Consider the following 23621-nt stretch of genomic DNA (forward strand, 5'->3'; position numbering starts at 1 on the left):
CAAGCAACCAGAGCATCATCCTGGATTGAAGGAGTAGGGCAAGGTGTCAGTGTCACCAGTTGAAGAGCTTAAGTCCTTCAAAAGGGAAGGTCTTCAAAACAGTATTCTGAACTTTCCTGAGGAAGCCAGAAGATTACAGCAAACCTGTGGTTGCTACTAACCATGAGGCCATGCAAGCAGCATCAAGAAAGGCCTGCAGAGAAGTTTTAGTTATAAACTGACCCTCTGAAATGAGGGCTTGAAATAGTTCCCTTGGTTCTTGAGACAGATGATTGAACTTAGCAAAATATGGATTTCAGCAATTATTCTATCAAGACCTGATAGTTTGCCACCCAAAATTGGAAAGCAATGGACAAATAGCTCTTCCAATCAATAAGTTCTAAACTTTTGGACTCCTTGTCTGAGCGGGTGGGCCTGGAGTGAACTTGATAGTATCTGCTGTTAACTGCATCCACCACCAAGGATTTGGGGGTGGGATGAAGGGGGGCAAAAAACATTCCAGTTCCCTTGCTGGAATGTAATATTTATTTGCCGGTATGCACAATGGCGGCAAGCATCTCCCACACATTATGGGCTGGTGACAATAATGGCTCATTAACAGGCAAAGCAACCTTGCCCTGGGGGGTGGAATGCAGAATGTCCACTAAAGAACGTTTAGTCTCCTGAATTTCCCCCAATGAAATTTGGAGGAATTCATCCAGTCATTTCATTAGTCCTGAAACGCCCTGCAGTCGTCAGCATAGGAGGATGGTGGTGGCAGCAGCAGCATCACTGCCTCATTGCGGGAGGAGGACTACTACTTATATGATGGGGGTGTATTGTCCTCAGCTGCTGCCTCCCATTCCAGAGTCTCCTCCTGGACAGGGAGAAGTAGTACTGGTGGCTGAACTTGTGGGACCATAGGCTTCTGCGGGATCTGGGGTTCTCTAAACAAGGTCTCTTACAAGAGGGTACCCTATAAAACAGATCCCTATAAGGAGCCCAAGAATTCCAGTAGGTCCACTGTGGTGGTAGTTTAGGAGAGGGCAAGGGTGGTCCTACCAGGAGTGCTGGGAGCATCCACTGGGGTCTGGTACGTCCTCCTCACGAAATATCTCCAAAGATATGGGAGTGGGGCAGAGCCAAGCTCAAAATCCTCAGTGTCTGAGGAATTATCTCCCATGTCCAGTGGCTCTGATCATCAGTACTGGAAGCAGTACCAGAGGTCAAAGTGGCACTGGAGATCAGGATCCCACTCCAGAGTTAAGAGAGTTGGTCACCAGCAGGTGTAGCAACACCAGGGGATGACACTCTTTCCCTCAGGGAGCCAGAGGCCAGTCTGAGTGCTCCATATGGCTATGAAAAGGTGGCAGTCCTGAAGTCTGAGATAGCTTTTCCAGAATTCTTAGCCTTAGAGCAATCACAGTGCCTGGAGGTCTCTGCTGCCTCTACCAGGGATGATACTTCTCACTGCTGTTTACTGGAAGACCTCTTGGAACAGGAGAGCTTTTTGGGCTGTATTAATGCTTCAGTATTGAAGTCCACAGGAACCTCAGCAACACCCATGACGGAACATGAAGTCTCCTTGCATCTAGCTCAAAGAAGTGACTTATTCCTTCTTCTAGAGTCTCTCTGTGACATGGGGCTCTATTTTTCGAATGCACCTTTTCTGAAGCTGCCTCTGGAGCTCTGGCAGTCACTGTTGCAGCGTCAGAGGATGAGGTAGGCTGATACATAGGGGTGAGATTTGGACAAAGAGGGCTTCAGGGGGCACTTCAGTAAGAAGAGCTTCAATCTATCCTCCCTCAGTTTGCAAGATCTGCTTTTGAACCCCATGCAGACCTTGCACTTTGATGGGAGTGTGACTCTCCAAAGCACTTGAGTCAGCTGAAGTCCTGTCACTGAGGGGGAAAGGCCTTTGGCAAGTCAGATGGGGTTTGAAACTCATGGCCTTCGACATAACACAAACAGGGAGTACTGCAAACAACAAAGCTTGGGAGAGGGGAACCCTCCCAAAAGCACAAAACTATGGCTAAAAAGGAAAAATAATAATAACCTCCCCCCCATACACACACAAGTACAAATACTTCTAGAGAAGCAGTGGACACCACAGAGCTCCATCTGGAGACAACAGCGGTTGAGAAGGAATTGGAGCGACAGTGGGTCCAACCTTCCCTATATGCCCCTGCACCAAATTGCAGTGTGCAGGTTTGGACCCACGAACACTGCTAATAAAAGTCTCCAACGAAGAGTGCACAAGCATTTGGATCCTACAATGGAACACCCATAGGGACAACATTGGGGTTATGTAATTTATTGTTTTCTATAGTGCAAAAAGTAAGAGACAGAAAAGAAACAGTGGGTGGCATATGGAGGAGGTAAATTGACCATATATTGCCATCTAGAAAGCAGCAAAACCACAGGTGACGTTTAGCAGCAACAGAGTCAATGGAGTAAGTTGAAGAACTTGTGAAAATTCCTCATAAGTGCCTCCTACACAAAGGACAACACTGGGAGTCTACTCCCAAAGCTACTTCAGGAAGAATGTGGATAAGGCAGAAGAGTCATCCAACTAGAGGAAGAGGAGCTCAAGACCACTCCTAACAGACTTAGACTGTATTACAAACCAGTCTTGCTTTGACCCAGTATGAGCAGGAAAGAATTATGCTCTACTAAAGTAAGAGCTTATCCACATAGTGGGGGAATGCACTCTGTGGGTGTGTGATTTCTAAAGCACCCCAATATGTTGGGCTGTGTAGACTCTGCAGGTGTGCGTTAATGTAGTGCTGGCTGAAACACTACACCTCTACCTCAATATAACACTGTCCTCAGGAGCAAAAAATCTTACCGCATTATAACTTGCTTTGATCCGCCGGAGTGCGCAGCCCTGCCCGCCCCCCCCCCCCCCGAGCACTGCTTTACCACGTTATATCCAAATTCCTATTATATCGGATCGCGTTATATCGGGGTAGAGGTGTACCATGTTAAAGCACACTAGGGAAGCTTTAGCGCGCACGAGAAGGGTTTACACAGACCAATTAATGCACAAGTTAGTGCCCTTTAGAAATTACAGCCCTACATTCTCTTTTCTTTCCCTCTTCTAGACCATGCCAAATAACTATATGAATCTCCACATCTAGAAATGAATAGAATATGCCCTGCTATTGAATGACATATACTGCTGGCAGGCAGGCAAAGATGGGATGTTTTACTGAGTCCTCTTCTACTGGGAGATCACCTCTACCCCAAAAAACCAGCCTTCTATGTCAGCTTCATGAAAAGAAACAAGATTAGATGTTGTGACACCTAGAAATTTAAGGTCATAAATAAAGAGATGGAAAAGGCAACAGGAGTGTGCTCTTTTCCTGTTAAAAGTTCTAGCTGATGATGTTAGGGCTCGAATTTAGATTATGATGTGAAAGGTCACATAACCAAGCTATATCTGTTTATTAATCAAAGATTTATCAGCACAATATAGAAAGGAAAGGGTTGATACTTTACTAATCTGGAGAACAAACTTGCTGCAGTTACATCTTCACTCTGTTCCACTCATACTTATATCCCTCGTTACAATAAAAAGAGAAAACTCCACATATTCCATCATTTCATTATGTACCTTATCTTTTTGCACCTGCTTTTCAAGGCTCTTGTTCCCCACAATAACAGGGGCTGCAAGTGCTTTAAAACCATGAAGTAGCTCATAGGCCCAATCAAGGAACTACACAGATGAGGCCTCCTTTAGTATAGGACATGCGCATAGGCTACATGTGCCTGGGCCACAAGAGATCTTGACTGAGATGGGGGAACAAATCAGTGTAGCATAAGCAATGGCGATAGGAAGAAGAGAAAGTACTCCATAGACAACAGCTTGTATATAAGAGTAATTGAAGATAGTAGTTTAATCTTTTGAATGTAGCTTTTTTCCCCACAGATACAGTCACCTGGGCTCCTGAACTTTTTTTTTTTTTTGGCGTTATGTGAATAGGTGAAATTCTAGCCCCTGGAATTCAGTGAGAAGTTTTGCCATTTTCCTCAGTGTGGCCAGGATTTAAGCTATGGACTTTAACAAAACGGTTAAGTATAGTTTCAACAGTAATCTGTAGGTAATTTATTAGTTTAATTAAAAATGAACTACAGATGAAAATTTTAGCTCTCCCACAAGAATTTCTGCTGTCGCCTCCAGTATGTCTCAAAATTAGAAGAAAGTGAGGATGTAGTATGAGGAACGTGGAGTTTGTTGATGTACAGGAGACTTAAATGTCCTTGCTGCTTTTATTTTTAAATCCTACACTGCGGGAGTAAACTTCAAAAACAAGAGCTATGCAAGCCTCCATTATTCCAAAAAACCCAATCCCAAATAATCCCTCACACTCTTTTTAACAGGAAGCTCCACCTCATATCAGATTCTTTCCTGGGAACAGGGAGGGGTTGTTTCAGACAAAAGTCTACAGTCACGATGTATGATTTAAAATGAAAGACAAATTTAAGTCTGTTAAGTTTAAGAGATAAAACCACGTTTCACCAATACTGCTCTGATCTGAACAGTATATTACACAAGGTAAACCACCCTCAGTTTGGAGTACTGGAGCAGTGAAGACTGAAAGGACCATAGAAAAAGATTGGAGGTAGGCCCACACAAAGGGACCAAAAAAAAAAAAAAGCCACCTCCCACCCCCAATTATAGTAGTGATTACATTTCCACATACACCTCTACCCCGATATAACACGACCTGATATAACGCGGTAAAGCAGCGCTCGGGGGGGGGGGGGCGGGGGCTGCGCGCTCCGACGGATGAAAGCAAGTTCGATATAACGCGGTTTCACCTATAATGTGGTAAGATTTTTTGGCTCCTGAGGACAGCGTTATATCGGGGTAGAGGTGTAGTTCTCCCCAGTGTTCTGCAAGGATGTCATTGTTGCTTTTTAATCAGTCTCTTCACACAATGACAAGAATAGATTTTAGAAACAACTCTATCATTAAAATTTTCTAATCACTTCATTTGGTCTGAATACAAGATGCATCATTCATGCTATTTCATAAAAATACAAAATAAAATTTCATGCTAGATTAATTTACTATGAATTTTTTTATCCCACAGGATCTTAATTAAGACTTACATACTTGAATGAAGTACTAACCGTGTAAAATATTCAAGTGCTTGTTCTATGTAATCTAGAACTTTCCCATCAAGAAAGTCTGCAAGAGCAGCCCGTGCCATCATGAGATAGCACTCACCCAGACCTGAAAGGAAATTAAACAGTTACTCTGCAAGCGGAAGAGTGACTTGAAGAGAAGCTTGAAGAACATCTTTATATAGTTAAACTCAAAAACCCAAATATTATGGCACAAAGAAAATTCAGCAGGTCAAAGAAGGATAACTAAGGGGTAGCATGCTTTGTAGCTTCTGTAGGCCTAGCTTACTGCACACAGAAGGAGCTCCTTGCATCCCTCCATTCCACTGCACAAGGTCCCTGTGTACCTTCCATATCCCTGTATTTCAGGGATTCCTTGAACTCCCCCTAGTCTCCCCACCATACTAAGGTCCTCAATTTCCACCTGCCAGGGACTGTGCCGAACTCCCATTTGCCATTCCATGGCAGGAGCTGTGTACATGCCCCCATTCCCTCCTTCCCCTCCCCAAGATTACTAATTGTCTGGGAGACAAATCATTCAGGGCATCATATTAAATTATAATAGGAGGATGTGCAAAGATGAAATGGAATATGATTATGCAGGGACCAGTCTGATCTACAGACGACTGCAGAGGTGCTTGAAGCTGTGCTTCTGCTTAACAGCAGATGGGCTCTGAGTCTCCCCTGTTTGGTTTTCTGATTTTTCTCTAAAATCTATAGGGTTCCAGCCACTGATCCCCAGAACATTCCCTGAAATTTTGAAATTTGATTGGATATGGTGCTCAAAAGTTATCGCATTACATGAGAAAAGGCACCAAGTTGAGTGTAAGGCATTTGCATGCTTGGCTGGCAACAATACAACACACTCATCTTTGCAGGGCTACAGAAGGCCCTCTTGCCCATGTTAGAAAGTAAGCTGTTACCTGCCCTGAACTGGAGAATTACAGAAACACACAAAAAAACCCAAAGCCTAAATACTTTAAAACTAGACTGTTTAAAAACTTCAGATTTGTTTTTAAATGTCCATTTAACTAGAACACTTGGGAGGAAGCCTTTTTGCTAAGAATCCAGCCATTCCTACCCTTTCACTTATGGGCAATAAAAAAAAAAATCTCACAATCCACATTTCAGCTATCAAAGTTCTCCTCCAACTTGCTCTCAAAAAACAAAACAGAGCTTGAAATTCCTCATATTTTCAGAGGAAAATACAAAGATTTTTTTTTTTTTTTTTTAAACAAAAAGCACACAGTCAGGTTTTAATATATAAAAGCAAAAAGACCAGGCACAAACCACCTCTTCCTCCTCTCCTTGCAATGCAGTGATTTTTATTCTAGGATTAAACACAAGTGGCGGTGGAGGGAGGGAAGAAGTGAGGAGAAGGGTGTGCTTTAATTAGGGCTGTCGATTAATCACAGTTAACTCATGCAATTTAACTCAAAAAAATTAATCGCAATTAATCACAATTTTAATCCCACTGTTAAACAATAGAATACCAATTTAAACGTATTAACTATTTTGGATGTTTTTCTACATTTTCATATATATTGTATTCTGGGTTGTAATTGAAATCAAAGTGTATATTATTTTTTATTACAAATATTTGCACTGTAAAAATTATAAACAAAAATAATATTTTTCAATTCAGGTACAGGAGTGCAATCTGTCGAGAAAAGTGCAAGTGAAATTTACAAATGTAGATTTTTTTTGTTACATAACTGCACTCAAAAACAAAACAATGTAAAACTTCAGAGCCTACAATCCACTCTGTCCCACTTCTTGTTCAGCCAATCGCTAAGACAAGCAAATTTGTTTACATTTACTGGAGATAATGCTGCCCTCTTCTTGTTTACAGTCTCACTAGAAAGTGAGAAGAGGCATTTGTATGGCACTTTTGTAACTGTCATTGCAAGGTATTTAAGTGGCATATATGCTAAACATCCGTATGTCTCTTCACGCTTCGGTCACCATCCCAGAAGACATGTTTCCATGCTGAGGACACTCGTTAAAAAAAATGTGTTAATTAAATTTGTGACTAAACTCCTTGGGGGAGAATTGTATGCCGCCTCCTCCTCTGTTTTACCCACATTCTGCTATATATTTCATGCTATTGCAGTCTCAGATGATGACCCAGCACATGCTGTAAACAAACTTCTTTGTCTGAGTGACTGGCTGAATAAGAACTAGGACTGAGTGGACTTTCAGGCTCTAAAATTTTACCTTGTTTTATTTTTGAATGCAGTTATTTTTTGTACATAATTCTACATTTGTAAGTTCAACTTTCATGAGAAAGAGATTGCATTATAGTACTTCTATTAGGAGAACTGAAAAATACAATTTCTTTTGTTTTTTTACAGTGCAAATACTTGTAATAAAAAAGAAATATAAACTGAGCACTGTACACTTTGTATTGTGTTGTAATTGAAATCAATATATTTGGAAGTGTAGAAAACATCCAAAAATATTTAAATAAATGTTATTCTAACACTGGTTAATCACATGATTAATTTTTTTAATCACGCGATTAATCGTGATTAATTTTTTTTAATTGCTTGACAGACCTAGTTTTAATTCTAAGATTTAATCCCACCTACCAAACTAAGAATCTTTTAGGGTTATCTGCTAGGGCTCAAGAATATCCACCATTTTAACTTTTTGTCTGCTAGTGCCCAGTGAGTACTGCTTGCTGGTCAAAGTTATTTTTCCTCTCTACACAGTACAAGCATTTCCTGATCTAGAATTTGGTGCTTCAGTTTCAATCTTACACTAAGTTAACGATCCATCTTTATTACCTTTGAGTGCAGGTACATATTCTTTTGACTTCTTTAAGATTTGTTGGTATTCAGCTATAGCGTCTTTATATTTTCCTAGAATCTGCTCAATTGATGCAGCCTTGTAAATACTGTATATCGATTCAGGATTCAGCTCACTGGCCTTTGTAAAGGACTTCAGTGCTGTTGTATATCCACCTCTGCTCAGGTATGCCTCTCCTAGAGACTCCCAACAGTTGGAGTCCTTTGGATCTGCCCTTAGAGCTGCCTGCAAGCTGAACATGTCAGGAAACAAAAGAAAGTTACCCAAATTCAAATAAGGTAGACCATTAGTTAATTTGAAATACAAAATCTCTGCCTTGCATAAATGTAATGAATGTATATGAAATTATATAGTTTTAGGTTTTGGTTTTTCTAATGTAATTTTCATCCTCCTATAGCACATTACACAATGTATTAAATTTCAAAGTTTTGGCTCAAGATCCTACGGAGACAAAGTTTTATAAATGATCTCAATGAAATCTGATTTCTGACTACTGCTCTCAAGGGTAAGTTTTTCTGTAAAAGGAGAAGAGTAGACAAAATGACTTTATAGCATTTGCTGCAGCACCAACTGCAATAAGCCAAATCTCTTAATAGGGAGATTTGCTTTGTTATTTTCACTGTCTTTGACCTAAATAGATTTTAGAGATTAAACTATTTGACTAGCACTGTGGGGCTAACAGCTTAACTCAATTACTAGTTCTCTTACTCAGCCACTGCTTGGGAGTGCTGACTGGCTCTCAGGTAGTAAAGTCCACGACGAAGCCAGGCCCACTTTGCTGTACCAGCACTTGCTCTTTCAGTTACTGCAGTCAAGATTGCCAGAGCAGTCTCCTAATAAAACCCAAAAATATCAGATTAGATACATTTACATGCACATGCAATATAAAGAGAACAAATCATTGTTTGGGATTTGCATTTGTCTAACAAATACTACTCAAGTATTGAGACGCAGGTCAGTTACTTTAACAGGGAAAACAAAAAAGCCTATATTTCTCCAGAATCACTCTCATATCACATATTAGTTATGGACTAGTGTCTGGGAATGGGACATGTTTTAGTTATGTTATTTCTTTCACAAGGGGAATAATGAGACTGACTTGCATAGACTGATCTTAAACTTTTGTTCACCCCTCTTTTATCAAATCTCTTAAAGACAGACAGACAGAGGATGGGAAGGCAGGGAAGAGATGGAAGAATTATAGAAAACTTTCTATCAGCTGACCTTACCACAATAGGTTACTACCGAGGCAAGGAACAATTTGTCTCCTTCCTCCATGGACTCTGCTAGCCATCGCTGCTTTTTTGTCCATTTTTGTCTGTTGTAGACCTACACAAACATGGGTCACTTCAAAAGTTCCACTGAAAATTCTAGCAGCTATGCAAACCCTACAGTCTACATTTGATTTGTTTGAATCTCAGATGAGTCCTGACTGATCAGAAGCATTAGCCTGAAAACTGACCTCTAGTTGTTGCGGGGGTGAGAAAAGAGGGGGAGAACCATTAAAGATCTAGAAGACAAGATTGAACACTCACTTTGAACCTGTGCTTAAATTAATCTGTGACAGATAAGATGGTAATGCTTTTGTACATTAGAAAACTGAGCATTTAATAAGAACATTAGAATCTTTAAAGAGCATGAGTTATTCGAAAGACTTTGCAGTTAACTGAAGTCCCATACCAAATCTGACTCTAGTAGTATATATTCTAAAGACAGTTTATTTTTCAAACTTCTCCCTGTTAACAGTTTCATCCACCTCAACTAGAACAGGCAGATAACTATGACATCTCCTGGGTGCTGGGGGGAAAAAAAAATATTACCACTGTTATTAAAAGATCTTTATTTTCTCTACTATGAGCAGAGCTACTGAAAGCCATAGTTACTGGCTCTATAGCTGAGTTCCTAACACTAAGCTTCCAGACTTCCATATTGTTTTGGTGAAACTATTAAGAGTGGGGTTTGCCTTTTTTTTTTTTTTTTTTTTTTTTTTAGAAATAGGCTACAAGAGTTGACACAGGTAGGCCAAGAAGTTCATCTAAAATAAGTATTCTGGGGGAGGATGTTTTGGATTGTTTGTGTAGTTTGTATGGCTGACATTAGGTTTTCATGTTTGCCAATTAACCGTCCCATCCCCAAAATCATGCTAATTCTGGTGCTCAGAAATATTATGTCAAATTTTCTCCCCCAAAAAAGTTTAATCAATATTTTTAAGTGGAGAATCAAGTGGGCCTGAAGCTATAACATTACTGAACAATGAAAAAGAGACCAAGTGTCCAGTCTCAAAACTCTATGTATTTTGAAGACAAGAAAATCTGTTCTTCTACAAGTCACTTCAAATTGGACCACAAATGCTCAAAAAAATGGATATACAATACCGTGTCTCCAAGTTCCACACTTAAGTCTACAGCTGCTGCTCCAGCTTCTCCATCAGTTCTATCTAGTTCAAAAGCCTTTTTATAGCAGCCACGAGCTCGGCTTTTGTCTCCAGCTACATCTCTGTAGTAATGACCTAAATAGCAGAAGATGCTTCCCATGTAGCTGTCCAATTTTGCAGCCTATGAACAGGCACATAAATGGAAAAGAATACGGTGCATTTTGAAGCATAATTATAAATACACAAGAATGAGTCCATTGATGTATAAATATTTACACAACAGAGGCCATATCGAACCAAAGACATACGCTACTTGTGAATTTCTCATGTAGCATCAAAGGTAATATATTAAAGCTAGGCAGAATTTTAAAACAAAAAAAATACTAATTGTTTCACAGAGTTTACTGAGGGTGATAAATATGCCAAATGCTTGTGAATGTTGCCCATCAGAAAAACAAGGTGTGAAGGGAACATTACAATCCACTTTAATAAGCATTTAGAGTGTTGTTACAACAGTTAGGTAAAAATACTGTCATTTTTCTAGCACTATGCTTGTAGTTTTGCTGCATTACATCATGCAGAACTTCAAGCTGGTTTATTTTGTTATGTACTGAAGTTTAAAAAAATCTTAACAATGGGAACTTTAAGTTTTGCTATTGTTTAGGTCTGAAAGGCCACAAGCCAAACAGCAGAGTGACAGTTTTGTAGTGATCAATGAAAAAGGCCAACATACATAAATTATTAAAAGTGTAATTTTCATATTGTCCAGCATACAGCACAGAGATCAGACTGGAGGCAGTAGATGAGGATGCCATTCTTTCACTCTTCAGGTTGGAGCCTATAAATGTTCTTTTCCCAGCCAGAGTGAGAAAAATAAATACCTCTATATACAGAGGGTAAAAGGTTGTGGTTTGAGTTTATTTTAAAAAAACAAAAACCCCAAAACACAAAAAACAAGTCTGTTGAAAAAAACCTGTGGTGTATCTGTTGACCAAGTTTATAATCCATGCCAAAAAAACAGAATGCAGCATGCTCAACATGTCCCTTAAGTGAGTCGCATGCATCACAATTGTGTACACGTTCATTTCTATATAGGAAAAAAACAAGGGGAAAACCCCAGCTTATCAGTAGCATCCAACCTTTCAACTTGGTTATCCAACCCTCCTTTTTTGTCTCTCCTGCCCCTTTCCTCCCATTTTTTCAGTTGCCACTTTAATTTTCCCTTCTTTGCCTCCTTCCCCACTTTCTGAAGTTGCATGCGCATCAGCCTGGACTGCATAGCCCAGGAGAAAAGATAGGTCAGAAGCTGCTTCCTAAGTCACTACCATTAGGCTGCATTAGGAGCTTCTATGAGAGCAAGGTGAGGAGGCAGCAAGTAGGTTTCAAGAAGTCACATGGTTTCAAGAAAGAGTTTGCATGGAGATCCATTTTTCCCAGCTTCCACTTTTAATTTGTCCTACGTGCAAGCTTTCCAACCTCTCAGCTTGTGAAACATTAGATACACATTTAGCCTCATTCCAGCCAAGATATTTTTAACTTAGGTTTTTTAATAAACAGTTCCACATGAACAAGTTAACGGTGTTTTTGTTACCTTCAGAAACTGAGTGAGAGCTTTTGTTTTATCTTTCCTTATTTCTTCACCCATGAACCAGTAAGTGAGTCCTAGGTAGTGATGGTACTCTGCAGTTTCAGCTTTTCTTTCAATCGCTCTTTGAAAGCTAAGTAAAAGAGGAGGCATGGGGGGAGAGGAAAAAGGTCATATAAATCCTTAAAGAGTTCTCTTACGCCTTACAGAGACACAAAAAAACCCTACCTTCTCTCTGCCTGTTGATAATTCTTTTGGGTATAATGAATCAAACCCTCAAGAGCATGGGCTTCTGCCTGGTGAGGGTGGGACAACACGAGCTGTTGTGCAACCTGCCAAAGGATATGTTTTGATTTTTTTCCCCCAGTTATATACAGGAATAAAAATAGTTCAATTTAAAAGAAAAAGAACAGATTACCTTTGAAGCTTGATCAATCAAACCTTTGTTCAGATAAGCCTGACCTTTGAGAGCTAGAAGCACTGGGTCATTATTTATATCTGAAACCTAGAAAATAGTAAACACTAGCTGAAACTTTATTGAACCCTACAATTGATAGGTTATTACTCATCTAAGATATTAGACCCATCTCCAGGCATAATACAAATAGTAAATATATTAACTCTATCCTCTCTGTCCCCAGATAACAAAAGCCACTTAGAAATTGTTATGGCTGTGCTTCAAATCTTTTAGAGAAATTAAGTAATGCTAGGAATCTGTGTTGAATGCCATTCACAATAGAAGTATTCAGTACATACATGAATTTAAGTTTTGGAGGGTGTTATTTAGATCCTTGAAAGTTATAACTAACTGGCCTTTGTTCTACTGACTCATCATAGCAAAGAAGTATGCTACAGCTTGTAGATCAGCAAGTAAAAGGACTTTGGGTATAGAAAATGTTATATACATATAAGTTTTATTTTTAAAATAAGATTTGCATATCTTCTCTAAAGAAACTTAATGTAGCATTAGAACAGATTTTATAGTTGTGGATTTAACCATTTTAAGCAGGTTTTTTTGTTTTTTTTGTTTTTTTGAAAAACAACAGACAGCAAGGTAACGGAAGATAAATGCTGCAGAATAGTTAATATAAAACTTAGTAGAGCTATCCAAAGTAAAACCTGCTTCAATGTGTTATCTTTGAAAGTCTGTTATGCATTTCTGCTTGTGCGTCAGCTGTCAATTCTCCTTCCTCCCCCCAAGGTATATGGTGAGGCACACTGCACTTCTCAGGGCAAGACTGAAGGTCATAATAATATTAAACATGCAATTTCACACTGATAGTGCACCTCCCACAGTTTAAAATAGTCTTAAAAGGAAGCTTACATATTAAGGGAGATTAAGGAAAAGGAAGAATTTCATTGATTTAGATAAAAAGAACAGGAGTACTTGTGGGACCTTAGAGACTAACAAATTTCCCACGAAAGCTTGTGCTGAAATAAATTTGTTAGTCTCTAAGGTGCCACAAGTACTCCTGTTCTTTTTGCGGATACAGACTAACACGGCTGCTACTTTGAAACCATTGATTTAGATAGGAGCTTAAGTGCCCTTGGACAGAGTGGTTTCTGTGGAGTGTAGGGAGCAAATGGAAGAGATCAAGGGCAGAGCTGGGAGGGAAATCTAAGCAGTGAGTAAAACAGCATGCACTAAGATTTTGGAGACAAAGAGCAAGATGGGATAGTAAAGCAGCAACCAGGAGCTGTCCCTCATTCTCTCCTCCCTGTATTTGTCACCATAAATAAGTGAGAAAAGAGTGCTTCAAGATAAAGTATACTTAATGTTTTTCCACTAAGTCAGAGAGAAGTGAACTACAGGAAACAGAGCTAGACTTTAAGAAGGACCCAGAGTTAATGTGAAGATACCTGCAGTTTTTCATCCTTGTGATTCTTTCAGAACAAGATATTAGAACAGGTACTGCTGAACTCCAGAACATTTGCTTAAGGCTAGATTGGCAACACACAGTAAATGTTGGAGATACTAACAGCTACATCCCAACCTTACACACATCCTCTACATCTGTCAAACAGTGCATGTATTCTGGAATTCCATACTGAGTGCTCTCTTTAAGTGCTGCTATCATTCCTTCTCCAAGCTTGTGTATTTTAGGAGTGCTGGATGAGCTTGTATTACAAGTTCACAATAAGAAACTTCAGTAGCTATAGCGGCCCAGAGTATTAGTTTGAGAAAATGGAAATCTGCAATTCCTCCCTCATACATAGACTGTTTAGTGAGCACTCTAGTACTACCTAAATGGACAAAAAATGACTGTCTAATAGAAACGCTTGGAAAAAATGTGAGGATGTCTGGTCACATAACTATTGCATATTTTTGCAGTTGAGTATATATTAAACCTATGTGTACAGGGGATATGTTCTCATTTTATCTATTTAGTCACTTTAATAACTGATACTGTGTGTGACCTCTGTGGGTTCAGGGTTTGATTTACAAATCATAAACATTGAATTTTGTTTTTTTCTTTGGTTTTTCCATCTTGTGTTTATATAGGTTTTGTTTCATTGTGTGTTTATATTAAAATAAAAATAAAGCTAAAACAAAAAGAAGGGACCGGAGATAATAAGGTGCAAAAATGGAGGTCATCAGTGAGACAGGTTGAAAAATTTAAAGATTGATAGTAGAAGAGAGACTGCCAACTCAGAGTTGAAGTGACTAAGAATGTGGATAAGATGTGGAAGGTGAGGGAGACATGTTTTACCAAATACTGTGGATATAAAATAATTCTCTGCACTGGGAATAAAATAAGGGGAGTGGAAACATTCTTTGATTGTGAGTGCAATAGGAAGACAGCTTGATTTGCTTTAAATATACCTATATCAGCCAAAAAATACCTGCTCAAGAGTGCTAATGGCTTCTTCTGCAGCGTCAGCACCTGCTATTTTAATAAGAGCCTCTGCTTTCAAATGAAGGGCAGTGTATTTCTGCTGTAGATTGCCACTATCATCATCAAATTGTCCTGATATCTTAAGAGCTGTTAAAAATGAAAGATTTCATTTTAGTTCCATGCTTGATTTAAGAAGGGCACTATCAACTTGACATTTTGTGATGCTTACTTATTTAAGTGTTCAAATTTGACAGCGCACCCTCTATCATACCATTTTTCTTAAGCTTTTTTTAAAAGAGTGCTACTTGGTCTTTTCTGTTCCCGTTATTTAAATCTGTTTAGCAAGAGAGCAATTAGCTATACTAGGATGGATGTGGAATTGACTGTATACAAGGTGCTGTCAAACATACAGAAGAAACTGGGGAAAAAAAGGAAATACTTTATTTTCACTAGTTTTCCAGTTATAATAATCATGTACCTTACTAGGTACAAAGTTTCAGACATTTTGAACTGACAGTGTCCCTTTAAAAGCAAAATTTAGCTTTCCCTTATCTGTGTAGAGTAAAATTCAGGTGGAAAACAAGATTGAACTTAGTATCAGTAATTGCAGTTTTGGAAATTGCTCCAATAAATAATAGCTGAGAATTTCAAAGGACCAAGACAGTTTAACAACTCTAGAGCTTGAACACCACGGGAAGTTGGCCATGTGTAAGATGGACTTGTGAATACATCTAGCTAGATATTATTTTATCCTTCAATTGCACCAGGCCTTTTCAGAGGGAAAAAAAAATCCATGCAGAGTATTTGTAACCATAACATTAGCTTCTTCAGTTGGCACTACGGAAAATTATTTTTCCATTAACATTTTGAGAAGAGATACCTTATTAGCCCTTGGATTAGATTTCTTAAAGATAGTTATAGTTCAGAATCACAATATAACACTTCTTTGTATTTGCTACAACGTAAGCTAACAACATGACCATATTATTTTCTAATCTAGTATAAAGTGAAAGATTAGGAACTACCACTCTTTTCAGCTACAGCATAATTACCTCGATTGCAGGAAATAACAGCTTCTTTATATTTATGCATTTTCATTTGCGCCTCTGCCAGATAATACCATGCTGCTTGACATTGGCTGGTCTGCTGCAAACCTAGAACAAATATTTTTAAAATCAGTATTTGTTTAAAATAAATCTTGGGGATACAGCTAGCCTTAGTGGGTGTTGGAAGTGGTAGTACATTACAGTTCTATCACGAACACACCACTACGAATCACCATGCTAACTGGCACAGAGACTCAAATAGAGATCTTATTTTATTTTAGTCCAGGCTTATAACATTATCTTGTCACTTGTAATTAACAATGAAATAAGGTGGAACTAAAAAAAAAAAAAAAAAGTGTGCAAGTTTTGCTATTATGACATATTCAGTATTTTCACAATATTCTTCCTATCCAGCAAGAAACTGGGAGAAAAAGGCAAGGAATTACAGAACACTATGATTTAGAGATATATTTTCATTTTGAATATAAAAATTTCCACTTAATGGGAGATGAGCACCAAAATCTCCTGGACTACTCCAAAAATTTCCTCTCAGGTCTTTGTCCACCACCAAAAGATCTACAGATGCCAATACAGCATGAGCTCCACCCAGGTCTAAAGGCAGACTGAAAGAGATCAAAGAAATTTCGGGACTTAGATAATATTAAAGCTATTTCACCACAACCTCCTCACTAGCCTTCCTTAAAAACGGAATGTTAAAAATCTGGTGATAATTGAGGAGCTCACTGGTGTTTTAAGATTTAGTCACCCCTCTCCACCCTCCCACCCCAATAAAACTTGAGCCAATCTGTTACTCAAAAGTATAAGTACCTTGATTGTCCACTGGTATCTGTCAACAATAGATTCAATTTTCCTTACCATGCCACAGCCTTAAGTTCCCTCAAAGCCTTGAAATGAAACCCAGCAGACAGACGCATGGTATTAACTGTACTCCCCCATCACAGACACAGTGTTTGGTTTAGGAAAAAAAATGTAAGGGGATATTTTGAAAAGGGGGGGGGCAGTTTACCAACTAACAATGACTCAGTTTCACTTGCTCCATGTCACTCATTCTTTCCCATATTAGGCACTTTAACGAAATGAAGCTGAAATTTGAGTTCATGACTAGGGCTGGTTGCAGTATTTTTAGTTCTTGGCCAAAAACTTGTAGATGTTCAGGAATTCCATTTTTTTAAACCAAAAAATCTATTTCATGTCAAAAGTCACTACATTCCACAGAAAACTGGGTTTTTAAGTTAAGGTTTTTTGGGGGGAAAAACAGAATCTGCTTTCTTCAGAAAACTGGTTTTATGTCAAAAAGCTGAATGCCTGAAAACCTGTGTTTTTGACCAAAAAATGAAATATTTTCATATGGATATGATGCCATGCCTAATGGGGGTTGTAGTTCAGATGCCACAACTCCCCATTTGTCTCTATGGACCAGGCTCCCCAGCCAGACTACATCTCCCATGACACACCATAGTCTCTTCTCGTGATGAGGAGAGGTACATCATAGGAATCCCTGGCCATGGGTCATCATGGGAGATGTAGTCTGACTGGGGGCGTGAAGCACCTGATTATCACTCCCATAGGCATTGACATCAATGGTATCAATACATTTGAAATATTTCAGGTTTCCAGTCAAAAAGTTGAAAATTTTCCATGGGGGGGAAAAATCCTTATTTTCCAACAAGCTCTAGTCATGACCCATTTTAAGAGAGCCTTTTACGTCTGAGTGCAACCAAGCCACTAATAAATCAAATATTAGTTTAACACATAAAACACTGCAGTAGTTATAGCTGCTGTATAAAAGCTTAAAGATTCTCTTTCAAAGGTCAAGACATTTTAGTGTAAATATGCACAAAAGTTTTTAAAGGGACACCATAGCTTAATGAAAAAAGAGTCACCTCTGAGTTTGTTTTTAATCTATTTTCATAAGGCTACAACTGAAAGGTTAGAAAAATATTATTTACTTTATGCATTTGTAACAGAACAGTCAATTTCACTGTTTCTTTTGTATAATATGCATCCTCTGCCCTTGGGTTTGTGTGGGGTTTGACTCAGCAACAGGGTGAGAGGGGAAAAAAGTTAAGAAGAAGAAGAAGAAGGAACACACTTATAGAAACATTTCAGAATTGATAAGGAGCAGATATAGTAACCGAAACACCTTTTAACTTTTTTTTTAAAAAATTGGCTAGATTTCAAGCAATGTCCCTCTAAATTTACTGCTTGTTTTACCTAATTATAAAATATTTAGCTGATTCCACTTTGAGCACAAAGCCTAAAATAAATCCAGTATAATTTAGCAATTGTACCTAGCAGAAATATTCATTACTATGCAACATGTTATCCATTCCTTTCATATTACATGTTTACCTTCAGTTAGGCTCTTGACAGCTTCTTCATATTTTTTTTCTTGGAGGAATTTGATACCTAAACCAATAAGGCCCGGGCTGCTACTTGAGTCCATCTCCATAAGCCTGCAACAACAACGCAGGGCCTCTTCAGTGAAACCGCCTAGTATCACAAAAAGAAAATTTCTCATAACCACAGTTTGATGGTGCATAATAACCAAAAGTCACAAGAAGATTTAAAAATTTAAATCAACAGATTTAGAAAGAAATTAATTTACTTAGCCATCAGACCTAATTGGGCTGAATTTTTAGTAGCAGTTTCCTACCATACAGTAATTTCTAAAACGAGCAACCAGTTTTCAGAAGTACTATACAAACAGAGTCAAGAAACACTACAGGTACTTAATACCTCTGAACCACATACCAAAATTTGTAAGTCTGGAATTTGGATTTAGCCACTCAAGTTAAATTGCTAAAGGTCATATCCTCATCAAGGGAAACTACTTTCTAGATAGGCCTTTCAATTTAGCCCAGTGAAGATCCCACCTGCTACAACAAGCCAAAATTAATGCTTGCCTGAATTCCCCATCCCACGAGTCCCTTACAGTCTGACTACATAATGCAATTTGAAAGAATAGTTAGATGAGAGAGAAAGCGTGCAAGCATGAGAATGACTCTGTAGCTTGGTGTTTCGAGCACTCAGATGGGAGACCCAGGATCCAGTCCCCCTATTCCAATTACCCTTTTTTTTTTTTTTTTTCCAAATTATTTTTTTCAGTGGAACAGCTTCAACAGGAGAGAGACTGAGGGAGCCCCACATCAGAATATCCTATAGCTCAGTGATTGGAGTACTCATCTGAGAGGTAGCCAATTCCTGTTCAAATACCTTCTTGCCTTCAGGTGGACAGAGGACTCCCACATCTCAGGTGAGTCCCTAACTACTGAGCTAACAGTTTTAAGGGAGGGAATCTTTCTCCTCCCACCCCAAAAACACCAAAGGTGCCTAACTCCAAAAGAGGGTCTGCACCTGAGAATCCCAAGAGGGAGGTGCTTCCCTGAAGCATGGACTTGGCACCTCTCTCTGTGAGAGGGGCAGGGCTTAGCACATACCCCCTCAGCTTGGCATTTCCCAGTGGTTAGTTTAGGAGGTTCCCCGCCTACCATGCTGAATTTGTGAATCCCATTCTAAAGCACCTATCTCTTCCCACTCATTGTATCAGGAGTTTAGGCACCTAACCCAGGCTTTGTGAATCCAAGTGATTTTCTAGGTGCTTTAGTTTCTTTGTGAACATAGCCCTTAGTTTCTTGTACCTTCTCCCCTTCCCAAAGGACCTAACAGCAAGTTCACTCCTGGTGGTCTCCTAAGGCACTAAGAACAAAGGAATGCCCAGTTTAACTCCAGAGGAAAAAGGATTGAACAACATAAACCCTTGTTAATCAGTAATTACAGTGGCTTAAATGCTCTCATAGCAGCCAAGTTTCAGTTCAAACCACTTGTAAAAATGGACAGCACGTACAAACATTACTGAACCAGAGGCCATCACTACAGCACAGGAGAGGAAGAAAGAAGCCCATGCCATCTCACTTCAAGAATTTCACTCAGGAACTTGTAACTAGACAAATACTCCACTCCTCTATCTCACCATTGTAGTAGATGTGAAACCATGGAAGTATGGAAACTTCAAAAGACTAGTTAATATATTGAGATGTGCCATAGGATTTGTCATAAACTTGTGTATCTACAAATGCTATATATAACTTGTAGTCTAGCCCCATCAGGGAGGGTTACCAAGTCTCACCCCCTGATAATTAAAATTGGGGAGGGTAGGGGGAGGGTTAATTACTACAGATTCTGGCACAGGTAAACAACTCCAGAGAAATATCATACTAGTTCATACTGGGGTCAAGAGGCCCAGCAGACAGAGAAAGACATGAGATTGTACCTAAGAGGGCAAAATGCTGCTGGAAGGGTTTGAAGGACTTGGAAACTGAGCAGGCTGTCCTTCATGTGGAAGATGATTGAAACCTAGTTAAGCTTAATACCATGTAGATCAGCAGTTTTCAACACAGCTGCGGCCCATGTGACATCCTCCTGACCATACAGGTAGCATATATATTCTGTGGATGCGGCCCACATAACAGAGAGCTGCATATGCAGCCCACAATGGTAAATAGATTGAGAACCACCAGTGTAGACAGTTTATTGATTTAATATGGATTATGAGAAGCATCAACATGAAAATATAGATACAAGGTATCTGTAGTTCCCACTCAAACCTACAAGAGAACAAATGTCACTTTTTAAAAAGTAAGCATATGCATTTGCAGAACTTACTTTACTGTGCATATTTCAGGACTTACTTCCACTTTAAAATTATCCCTGCAGTCTCTTTTCTGTGTGTGTGCTGGAAGGTTATCAACCCTACATGAGCTACAGGCAAGATTAAACTTCCCAAGTGATCAAGATGACTTTCCAGCCTGGTCTAAATGACCATGTCATTAAGGTAAGATATTCTAAGAGCCGCTGAAATAAGATTCATCCTGTGTATAAACTATGCAGCACAGTTAAACCAAAAAAAGTTTGGGTGGTGACTCTCCTACTTTATGGTGCAGTTTGTTAAAGACAAGAATTTATTTCTAATATTTCAGTTGCCCGTTGATTGATAGATTATCCATTTTGGGGATCAGTTAGCACATCAGGATGTCAGTGATATTTCCCATATGCATACACAACCTGCTCATCTTTAGTTACCAATACAAAAGGGAAATACAATTATTGTTAGAAAATTGCAGCCCTAGTGGCACAGTAAATGAATTTGTGCAATCTTTTAAAAGAAAATACAACATCTGTGCTTTCCCATGTTTGTGGCAGCTTTGAAGTTATAGGCAGACTTGGGGAAGGAAGGCAGAGATCCATGGTAGAAAGCAAGACACAAATGTAATAAATGGTTTAAAAAAATTAAAGACAGATTAAAGTAATTCTTCAGATGGATGTACATGCATCTGGCATTTCTGCATGGCATTAATGGAACATGGATATATGTGTGTATATATATATATATATATATATATATATATATACACACACACACACACACACACCAAAATCGTCTATTTTTAGAGCATATTATTTTCTGATCATGAGCATTTCCTATTTGTAAAACTTTACATAATATATGTTGTTTTAAAAATCTACAGTACAAATGTTTTAACTCAGTGGTTCTCAATTTATTATACATTGTGTTACCTGTGCTGCTGATGCCAGGTGGCAGGGCAGCAGAACATACATAAGGCACATAAGTCAAATGAGCAGCGCTGTATATAGGGGGCCTAGAAAGAAGCCACATTCTATAAGATTGTACACACAATATCACCCAAAAAAATGCCAACTCCAGAAAATTTTATACACAAGTGCTGGAAAATAAAGTCATGAAGATTCAGCATACTAAGGGTAGGTCCAAATTTAAAACAGTGCATCAGCACAGCTGCGCCACTAGGGCGCTTCATTGCAGATGCTACTACACCGACAGGATAGCTTTTCCCGTCAGAGTAGTTAATAATCCTCCTCCATGAGAGGCGGTAGCTATGTTGATGGGAGAAGCCCTCCCATTGACACAGAGCTGTCTACACTGGGGGTAGAGTCAGTATAACTGCGTCACTCAGGGATATGGATTTTTCAAACCCCTGAGTGATGTAGTTATATCCATGTAAGTTTGTAAGCCATTGCCATAATCTCAGAAGTAGCAGAAGCAGGTACTGACTGTTCAGGGGAGGCCACAACTCAGGGTAACTGTTCCCTCAGTCTACTTTGCACCCTGTAATCTCACTGAGAAATTCTCAAGTAGAAGGGTTCTGCTGGGATAGCCAACTATTTCATGCCTTTAAAAATGAATCCAAGCTGGATACCTAGTCTCCTAGAGCAAGCTGAAGCTTGGTCAAGATCTCTTACAAAAAACATATCTTGAAATTAGATTATTAAAAATGGAAATTTTAAAAGTATCTAGTGTTAAGGAATCCTGAATACTGGGGCCAACAAATCTATGAGGGATAAGAAGGGCTACATCTTATTAGTGAAATCAACCCCCTTTTTTAAATTACTCAAAGCAAAATTAAATCCACCTTTAGAGGTTACAGTGTTCAGAATCCTGGGAATTTGCACAAATATTCATGGAAGAGTGAAGGCTGTCGGTTACCATTACCTGTGATCTTTGTCTAAAGAGAGTCATTTTTGTATTCATATTTTCCTAAGCAACAACTTAGATGAGGCAAACTGGATTTTCCGAAAGCAGAAATTTCTACAATTGGTGCTGTATCAATCACCAAAATGTTGCATTATCAATGATGACAAGAATTTTTTAACTGACGATAAACCCATAACATTTTTAGAGAGAGAAATTGTGGCACCTCACTACCAGAAGAGTGAAGACAAATTTGAGAGATTCTACTGCTAGATTCAAAATTTCTAATTTCCATAATTGTACAGAGATGGGATTCAACTGACTTCCCTGTTTCTTTAGCTTCAACACTCCAGACCAAATCCTGTACTGTATTTTAGATGTGCTTGGCACAGCTCAGAAGTGGAGAAAAAGGTGGCATTAAGCCACGTTCATGTTCCCCCAATTCTGAGGCTGGTTGACAGCATAAATCATAGTAGCCCTAAAGTCACTTATTTGGGTGCTTAAATATGGATCTGCGAGCCTTACCTTTAGAGTAGACACTCATTTTTCAAGATCTTGGTCTAAATTTCTATGATTGTTCAATTAGAACTTTTTATATATTTGTTTAACCTGGATTAGCCTGTAGAAAATGGAAGCATGGCCTAAACAATATACCTTGTAAAATTTGTTTAGATATTGTGTACAGTATTATATTCTGTGATCTTTGAGGTGCTGGCCATAACATCTTTACAATGTTTTTATGTTCTATAAATAAGTGAACACATGCCAGAATTTGAGTGCAGTTTCAAGTCCACGTTTCTTAAAGTGCAAAACTGAGCGCTAAATGACTATTTATGTATAAATGGACTGCAACGTAGTATCGGCACACTACAATAAAGAAATCACTGTTTAATCTTTACATTTAGGCTATACAGTGTATTATACGTGGTGCTAAGAAAACCCCAATTGCAATCAGGGTCCCATTATGTTAGGCACAATGCAAACACCTAGATAAAAGACAGTCTCTTCCCCACAGGGCTTATAATCTTTCAAGACAGACAAAGGGTTGGAAGGGAATCAAGCACAGCGAAGTGAAGTGACTTGGCCAAGATCACTCAGCAAATTCCACGGCCAGTAGGAATTCCTTTTGTCTCTGAACAAGTTCACCACTGGCATAGGATCAGTAATTCCATTGAATTTAATGGAATAACTGTAACTGAAATGGATGTCTGCTTATTCCAATAAGGATAAAGAGAGAACACTGAAAACTGTTAAAGCCCTGGAAACTATATGGTTGGATAGTTAAGATTCATTTTACCAATACTGGTCCAGGCACATAGAGATGAAA

The 23621-nt window shown here is 38.8% G+C and overlaps 1 protein-coding gene across 4 annotated transcripts in view; it reads right to left on the reverse strand.

Annotated features, from left to right (window-relative positions):
- The window catches only part of TTC37 (tetratricopeptide repeat domain 37), an 81434-nt gene that overhangs the window by 43650 nt on the left and 14163 nt on the right, over window positions 1–23621 (reverse strand). For all 4 annotated transcript variants that reach the window (XM_034773986.1, XM_034773988.1, XM_034773987.1 and 1 more), the window contains 10 exons: window positions 18139–18279; window positions 15772–15873; window positions 14727–14866; window positions 12301–12387; window positions 12111–12214; window positions 11889–12015; window positions 10299–10478; window positions 8632–8756; window positions 7902–8155; window positions 5119–5221 (listed from right to left, as the gene is read on the reverse strand). In XM_034773986.1, the coding sequence (XP_034629877.1) occupies window positions 5119–5221; window positions 7902–8155; window positions 8632–8756; window positions 10299–10478; window positions 11889–12015; window positions 12111–12214; window positions 12301–12387; window positions 14727–14866; window positions 15772–15873; window positions 18139–18279 (1363 nt within the window). The remainder of the gene's footprint in view (window positions 1–5118; window positions 5222–7901; window positions 8156–8631; window positions 8757–10298; window positions 10479–11888; window positions 12016–12110; window positions 12215–12300; window positions 12388–14726; window positions 14867–15771; window positions 15874–18138; window positions 18280–23621) is intronic.

Source organism: Trachemys scripta, chromosome 6 (assembly GCF_013100865.1).
Source record: "Trachemys scripta elegans isolate TJP31775 chromosome 6, CAS_Tse_1.0, whole genome shotgun sequence".
NCBI lineage: Eukaryota > Metazoa > Chordata > Testudines > Emydidae > Trachemys > Trachemys scripta.